Consider the following 8462-nt stretch of genomic DNA (forward strand, 5'->3'; position numbering starts at 1 on the left):
GAATTCTGTGAGGTTTAAGAGGCATGAACTTAATTAAGCTTTTTATAATTAGACTTCTCTTACCTATCTAGAAGCCTTTTTCACTTAATTCTAATTCTTTATTATATCCTAATTGTGTTAGGTGATTTCTCAATACATGGAATACTATTTATTTTATTTGCCACACAGCAAAAAGACTGCATATCCTAATACTGACAAACTGAAATAGGAGTGATGATGCTAGAATTTGAGGGAAGCAAATTTATATATATATAAATTTTAGAGCTGGATTGGCAGGCTGTGGCCAGCAGGTTTGTCTAGCTTTTATTTGGTACCTTTCAAAATCAGATTTAGTGTTTCTTAAGAAACAATGTCTTCTAATGGACAAAACACTGGGGTTGAAGGTCTTAGACCTGAGTTTCTAATACTAGGTATATTAGCTACAGGTTTCCTAAAAACTGTACCTCAATTTCTTCATTATGAAATAGGGATAATATCTACCCTGTTAATTTTATAAAACTGTTGTGAGGTTTTGAAGTGATGAAATGTGTAAAGTGTCTTAAACTGGTAGGCAAATTTAGGGTAGCACTATTATTAGGTACCTATGATACCCATAAATTTTGTTACAGTTCAAACAGTCCTGTGGTCTCTGGTGTTTATCTTTAATATTGTGGTATTTTTAACCAAGAGTTATTGTGAAGCCAAAGGCACTCCAAGTATACATTTTTGGATGTTGTTCTTGGGAGCACAAAGTGCTTCAATGTTTGTCCAAACTTTGTAGCAACAAGAACTTGTGGCAATGTGTACCTTTAGAGAAACGAAGGGTAAAAGATATCTTGGTGTCTTGTATTCTTGTTTCTAGAACTGCTTTAAAGGGCTATGCCATCTTAAGCACACATACTGAAGTGAAAAGCTTCTGCTTTGTGCTAAATATTTTGCAGCAGCAGCATTTGGGGGAGCAGAGATGAAATTAGTTTGGTGCTTTGGGGATATTTAGAAGTGAGAATTTCATTTTTTTTCCCCTTTCAGGAAGAAGATGCTGCAGGGGGTGATCAGGATCAAGAAGAAAGAAGGTGGAACAAAAGAACTCAGCAGATGCTTCATGGTCTTCAGGTATTACTGATTTGCTTTTAGAGAAGAATGATAAAAGGGAACATTTGATTAATAACCCTTCCCAAAAATTTACATAATAAAAATTAAAATGCTCAGTTATGTGAAAACTCTTAGAATAATGTAAACTTGAGATACAAATGGAAAAGAAGTTTAGTCATGATATTATTGAGTGTGTTGAAGTATGAAGTCTTGTTAAATTTTATGCCACCCACAAAAGAAAGGAAAATTCCCAAATGGATGTAGCCAGGTGATTTTATTCATAACTCTTGGGTCCTAGCTAGAAGCATGGCTTTTTCTCAAAAGAAATCTTCTTTGTGGATTCTAATAGTAAGTACTCTTTTTCTGTTAGGTCAGAAATGTGGATAAATCAAGTGGATAGATAGCTGTTCACCACCTTTTTTTTCTTTTTTTAAGATCATATCTAGATTTGAAGTAGGAAATCTTACATATTTTTGTAGTCATCTCCCTTTGTGCTTTGAAAGATGCTATTTTCTTTCTAGGTTAGGTTAGGAACATGTATGCCATGTAGTTCTGGTCAAACCTGTGATACAAAAGAACACTTGTATAAACTTTTATATTAACTCAGAATTCTGTGGGCCACATTTGGTAGACTATGTTTAGGTAGTTGTATTATGTGGCTATGTCAAGGAAACTACTAATGTTTAATAATCTTAACCCCACAAATTTACATAATTCCCACTTCATCCCAAGATATATTAGGTGTCTGATTTTTGTCCACCTGATTGATGTGAAAATTTTTAGGTGTCTATTGATCTCTTGACAGAATGATCTTATCAGCACTTAGTTTCTTTTCCTGATCTTAGGCAACAAGAACATTAACCTAGTACTTCACCATCAAATGGTCCCCAAAAGAGTATATGGTCTTGAATGGATACACAGTTGAGAAAACTCATCACTGCAATATTTCTGTGGCACTATTTAATGAAGTGTATTAGTAGTAGCTTTGGCCAAAAATTGATTCGCAGATTATCAGTCCTCATCTAATACAGAATAGTTACTGACTTAATATAGAATGTTTTTCTATCATCTCAAATGATAAAAGCTTTCTTAAATTGCTTATTCAGTCTACCTTTTATTTGCTTTTCAGAGAGCTCTTGCTAAAACTGGAGCAGAATCTATTAGTTTGCTTGACTTGTGCCGAAATACAAACAGAAAACAAGCTGCAGCAAAATTCTACAGCTTCTTGGTACTTAAAAAGCAGCAGGCTATTGAGCTGAAACAAGAAGAGCCTTACAGTGACATCATTGCAACACCTGGACCAAGATTCCATATAATTTGAGTGTCTCAATGGATTATAGCTAGTGTTTATTTCACTAGTACAAATGAATTGCCCCCAATGTGTAGGGCACACAAGACCATTACAGAAAATTTAGATTTTTGTCTGTACAAAGTATCTCTTGCCCCTTTTTATATTTTTAATTTACCATCTTCATTTTTAAGGGAAACTGCTCGGGTGGGTTTTGTTAGTATTCCGATGGAGATGTATTCTCCAGGACCCAGATAATGATTTTAATAACAGTTCAGAGCAGATGTGTGCAATATTGGTGCATGTAATGATGTTGAGTTACAATGAAAAGTCATGATTTGTATCATAATTCTCCATTAGTGCATTTGAAAAATTAACCTCTCTGGGAAAAGCCTGCCATCCTCAAAACATTTATTAAATATCTATTATGTATAGGGTACCTGATCAAAAAAATGTCTGCTTTTCACAGAACAGAATTGGATTTTCTCCAGACTTTTTGCTCTGGTCTCTGGCTATCTGAAAACTATGGAAAAATTTCTCCCCAGTTGAGGTATTTAGTAGTTCCTACAACAATAGGGATTGGTTTTGTGGCACACTGAAAATCTTGTAATGATTTAGCAGGGAGCAAACATCTCTGCAGAGCACTTGCTGAAACCAAACCTCTTCAGGTGAAAAGCCAGACACTCATTTAGGCTAGAGCATTCCCAGTGTTCTCTGAATCATCTGGCTCATTGTGGAGATGTCATTCTTATTACTGCCTTGTAGTCCACCATAGCAAAGGATTGAGTTTCATTGTACGAACACTGAAGTCAGCCTTATGACTCCAGGATGAGCAATGGCAGATTTTCTTTCAGGATTACATAAGCTATAAATCAAGCTTTTTTTAAAAAAAGGTTTTCGGATAATGAACCATTTATTTGGTACCATTCAAATCATGAAAAAAAAATCAAGGAATATAATAGTACAAAATGTCTTGTATGTCAAAGGGGCAGACTGATGGGAAGCCACTTACCTGATTATACTTATTAAGCAGAAGATGCTATGTTAACTGTAATGGCTTTTCTGATATTTATTATAAGTCTTAGCATTGATCTATTTTTCCAATACTGCACACTCCTGTGTTTGGACCTTTATTTTAATAGCTTTGCAAGACAAAATCCTGCACCTGGTTTCCTATAATTTAAAAAACTAAAATGAAAAAGCAAAAAAAATAAAATAAAGGCTTTATTGTTAACAGACCAGATAGAACCAGAAATTATGTGAATATGTTGATTATCAAAACATGTCTTAACTTTTTTTAGGGCAAAATTACACTAAAAGTTCTGGCATAAATGTTGGCACTTTGGTGGAAAAGATTAACTTTTGAGACTCAGATTTCCGTATATACCCAATAATGTAAAATTATGTGAAATGTTTTAAAAATTTGTGAGACTGCATAATTACTGTTTTAATAATTCAATTTCTTGAGAAAAGTAATTGTATAAAATTGCTACTGCAGCTTTATTTTCAACATGACGTGCCTGTAAACCATGGAATTCCCCCTTTGTAAAAAGACATTGTAGATAATTTGAATGTTTAATTATAGAAAGGTCATTAGTTTCTTGTTACACATTTTGTTAGTCTGGTTTTTGTTGCTTATCAGGTTTAATATTGTTCTTGAAAATAGTTGATGCTGTGTTATGTATAACTTTTCTAATAAAAGTTGTGTTATAAGCTGTATTTTTCTTATTTTTGTTTTAATTTGAGATAAAAATAATTTTTATAGCTGGAAGGAAACTTGGAAATCATCTAATTAGTCCTCTAATTTTACTTGCTGAAGGTTGTAAGTTGTAAATGACAGAGCCATAATCTGAAGTCAGAGCCTCTGAGCCCAAATGCAATACTTCTTATACTGCTATACCACGTTGCTATCTCTTGAGAAAAAACAAACAATAGCTCAAAATCTTGGCTTTTGTTCACCTTATCTTGTCTAGTGAATACGTATATTTTACAGGTTGCAGTCCTTCCATAAGTTGTCTTTGTGATTTGTGGCCAAGTAATTTCATCACCTGCTAGCCAATCTTGTGGTGGGCCTCTGAACTCAGGGTGATTTTCGGATAGGAAAAACACGGTGTTATGAAGCTCTTGAAATAGGACCTATCAGAGCTTCTATTTCTTTGGTATAACTTGAGAACTTCCAATCCATGAGGTATCAGCACAGTTTTAGTAGAGGAGAGAATGAATGTAAGGCCAAAAGTAATGTTTTTATACCATCTTAATAAAAAGTTTTTTTTTTTTTTAAAACAGTTTGTTATATGAAGGTTAGTTGAAGGAACTGGAACCATTTAATCTGGAGAATAGAAGAGGGAGGAGACTTCCAAAGCAACTTATTTTGCTTTAGCCCCACGAGACAATACTAGAAGCAATAAGGTAAGTTTCAGAGAGACAGATTCAGACTCAAAAACTCAGAGCTACCCAGAAGTGGAATGGGCAACTTGCAAAAATAGGGAGTCCTATAACATTTGTAAAGCTCTTGGAATAGTAGCTGGCACATAAATGCTTCTTTCCTTACCACTACCATTAAACCAAAGATGGATGATGATTTGGAGAGGATTCCTATTAGGGTACAGATTAGATTATACTCCTGAGGTATACCTATTCCAACTCAGTTTTGATAGGATTTAAGTGCTACTTAGGAGATGGGATGGTAGGGAGTGATGGCTGTTGCATCCTTGTGTCTGTGGGAGGAGATTACAGAAATGAGTAGCATTTAGCTAATGGTGAAGCTTGTGGTGTACAACAAAGAAATAGACATACATGCTATAGTGTATCCCAAAGTTGGGGTTTGGCTGTACTTCGAAAAGAATGCAGAGACTAGGTGTCTATTTACTGGGGTAAGTCAAATTAGGACTCATTACTTTTTAGTTTAGACTTGTGGTGCCTCCCTGTTGGGTTCTAAGAGTTAGCCAATACCTCTTCAGTGGATCTGATAAGGATACTGCAGAGAATAATTGTTCCTGAGCTGAGCCTTCGAGGAAGCCAGGAATTTGAAGAGGCAGAACAGGAGGGAATTCATTCCAGGAATGGAGACCAATCTGGTTCTGAGAAAAGTAGGATACGTAGGCCTGTTGGGAACATAAAGTACAGAAATGCCCTGGATGGCCTTTCTCTTCATTTGCCAGTGCCTTATTTTGGCTACTGTGACTCAGCTCATGGTTAAAGGTGCTCTGAAATGTATGAATTTTTAACTGTAGAAGTGAGGCTAAGTGATAGCCAATATTATTGATGTTATTGTCATTATTACTACTTCTTGTCTATTAAAACTGTAAGATAAAACCCCCAGTTTTGGATACTGTTTTCCTAAGAAGAAACATTTGTATTACCGACAAATACAGTTTATTGCAACTTTTTTTGCTTACATGTTAAATTAATAGCTTCATAAGACTGCCTGTCAAAAGCACAACAGTTTTTCTTCTAACTCCAGAATGTTCCCCTGCATTCCCTACTTTCAAATCCAGATTCTAAGATAACAGTAACTTCTCTTGGTCATTCTTAGGACATTCATTACTATCCAAGTTAAGCAGCCTTCCATCACCACTTCTCAGTATCACTGACCATGAACAGTCTTAGCTTAATCATGGAAATAAATTCATCATAGGTCTTTCTCCTGGTAACTGGCAGCTGCATCTGAAGCTACTGAACAGCAATGACCAATTATGAGTCAGGCGTATGTCTGGCCAATTCAATCAACAAGCATTTATTAAGCTCCTGGGAATACAAAGAATGAAAAACCACTCAAGATGCCTAAGATGCTATTAGGAGATAGAATATACATATGCAAAATAAGTAAGAGGGGAAAGAGGAAAGGCACTAGGTACTGGGATCATGAAAGGCTTTGTGGAGCAGGTGATATAGGATGCCTCTTATTTTAAGGAAGCAATTACATAAGGAAGAAGTGAAGAGGAAACTAAGGATTGCCTTCAAGGCAGTATAAAGATATGGAGAACAACGGGTATGGGAAGGTAGAACCCTATATGTAAGGAATGGAAAAACAGCCAGTTTAACTGGATCATAGTGTGTGAGGAGACTTTAATGAGTCAGTGTGGGCCAGACTGAGGTATTGAGATGTACAGGTCAAGATGTCTTTAGGCTCTCAGAGCTCAAATGAGAGGTCAGGACTGGAGCTAGTGCTTGGGAGACAAACTGCATAGTAGTGATAGACTAAACTATAAAAGTGAATGAGACTGCCAAGAGAAAATTGGTAGAGAGAGGAAGCCAAGTTCAGACTCTTAGGAAGAGAATGTTAAGCTGGTGAAGAAGACAGAAAGTGGGACTTTTACACTCAATCAGTGCAACTGGAGGCCAAGAAAAATTGCTGACTGCTGAATCACTGCTAAGAAACCACATCTTTCCTGTGCTTATAGAAGAGGATCTCAGTTTTTAGGACATTTCCACAGCAAACATTAACACCTCACCTTTATGTAGGTTTTTAAGCTTTGCAAAGCACTCTTCTCACACAATAACCCCATGACTGAGGTAGTTGCACATATTTTTATCCCCGTTTTGGATGAGGGAACTAAGAGACTGGCCCATGCTGGGAAGCATCTTGACAGCCAGTATCAGACAGGGTTTGATGCCAGTTCTCCTGACCCCCAAATTTACTGCTCTTTTGCCTGTACTTCTCTGTCTCTGTGAACACAGAAAGCTGAATTACAAAATTATGGACAGGTTCTCCAGAGATCATCTGGTGCTACCTCTTGCCCTCTAAACCATCCTGAAAAATGATGTTTCAGATTTCTAAAGTAGCATTCATTTAAGAAGTCTGTAAATAATTATATATTTATGTTCATATAAATATATGTCCCCATTTATAAATAACAGTCCCACATATGCCAAAATATTCATAACACTCATTACAAAACTGGAAATGAAGCAAATGTCCAAGTGGAGAATGGCTAAACCAGTTGTAATACATAAGTTGCAATGGAATAGTGTTGCACTGTATGAAACTATAAACTATGCTGAAGAGAAGCATGGGAAAATTTATATGAAATGATACAAACTGAGGTAAGGAAAGCCGGGAAAACACCATGCATAATGGAAATATAAAGAACAACCATCACAAAACAATCAAAAATGAATATTGTAAGATAATAACGAACAAACTTCACTCCAAAGAAAATTTGTGAGAAGGCACCTCCTGCCTTGTTTTCAGAGGAAGAAGATGATGGATGTGGAACACTGCAAACAACAGACTTTCTTCAATATGTTGGCTATTTTTTACTGAATTTTTTTTCGTAAATTTTTTTTATTTTTACAACACTAAGTTCCACAAGTTTTTGAGTTCCAAATTTTTTCCCCCTCTTTTACTGTTTTTTTTTTAAAGAATATTTTTATTCTTTGTTTTAGGGGGTTACTCTCTGGCAGGGAATGGAGGAAAGTAAACACTGGGAAATGTAGGTGATGTGAAAATAAAATGTATTTGAAATATAAAAGAAACTGCATATGAAGATAGGGAATCACGTAAAGACGTGAAGTACATAGAACCAAGGAAAACGACATGCTTAATGACTCCAGCAATGAAAATAGAACCAAAAGATCAAAACTAAAGGAAGTGTGATTGAGGACCAAGGTTGGCCCTAAAGCAAAAAAGGAAAAAAATACACCTCGCTTCCTTCAATTGCACAGGTGGGGACTATGGGACCAAGCTGATGTGTTCAATTGATTTTGTTCTTCTACTATTTTTTTCTCTCTTTTTTAATTCTTTGTTGTAAAAGATCATTTTTTTTGTTTGTTTTTTGGGGGGGCCAGGGTAATTGGGGTTAAATGACTTGCCCAAGGTCACATAGCTAGTACATGTGTCAAATGTCAGATTTGAACTCAGGTCCTCCTGACTCCAGGGCCAATGCTCTACTCACTGTGCCACCTAGCTCAAAAGATCATTTTGAAAAAAGGGAAGAGATATACTTGGAAATAAAGCCGAGATTAAAAATGTAAGATGATATCAATACAATTTTATGAGCAAATATAACTTCAGTGTCCTAAAAGAAATGTCTCACATTGAATACTTATTTTAATTCACTATACAACTTCATTCAGGCCTTTCTGCTGGGTCTACTTTAAA

The 8462-nt window shown here is 35.7% G+C and overlaps 1 protein-coding gene across 2 annotated transcripts in view; it reads left to right on the forward strand.

Annotated features, from left to right (window-relative positions):
• RAD21 (RAD21 cohesin complex component) overlaps nt 1–4078 on the forward strand; it is a 37716-nt gene extending 33638 nt beyond the window's left edge. Inside the window, exons 13-14 of one of the 2 annotated variants that reach the window (XM_036761781.1) lie at nt 1009–1092; nt 2201–4078. In XM_036761781.1, coding sequence (XP_036617676.1) covers nt 1009–1092; nt 2201–2392 — 276 coding nt within the window. In that variant the 3' untranslated portion in view covers nt 2393–4078. The remainder of the gene's footprint in view (nt 1–1008; nt 1093–2200) is intronic. The other variant, XM_036761786.1, reaches the window with a different exon arrangement.
• The last annotated feature ends 4384 nt before the right edge of the window (nt 4079–8462 follow it).

The sequence above is a fragment of the Trichosurus vulpecula genome, chromosome 1 (genome assembly GCF_011100635.1).
Source record: "Trichosurus vulpecula isolate mTriVul1 chromosome 1, mTriVul1.pri, whole genome shotgun sequence".
Lineage (NCBI taxonomy): Eukaryota > Metazoa > Chordata > Mammalia > Diprotodontia > Phalangeridae > Trichosurus > Trichosurus vulpecula.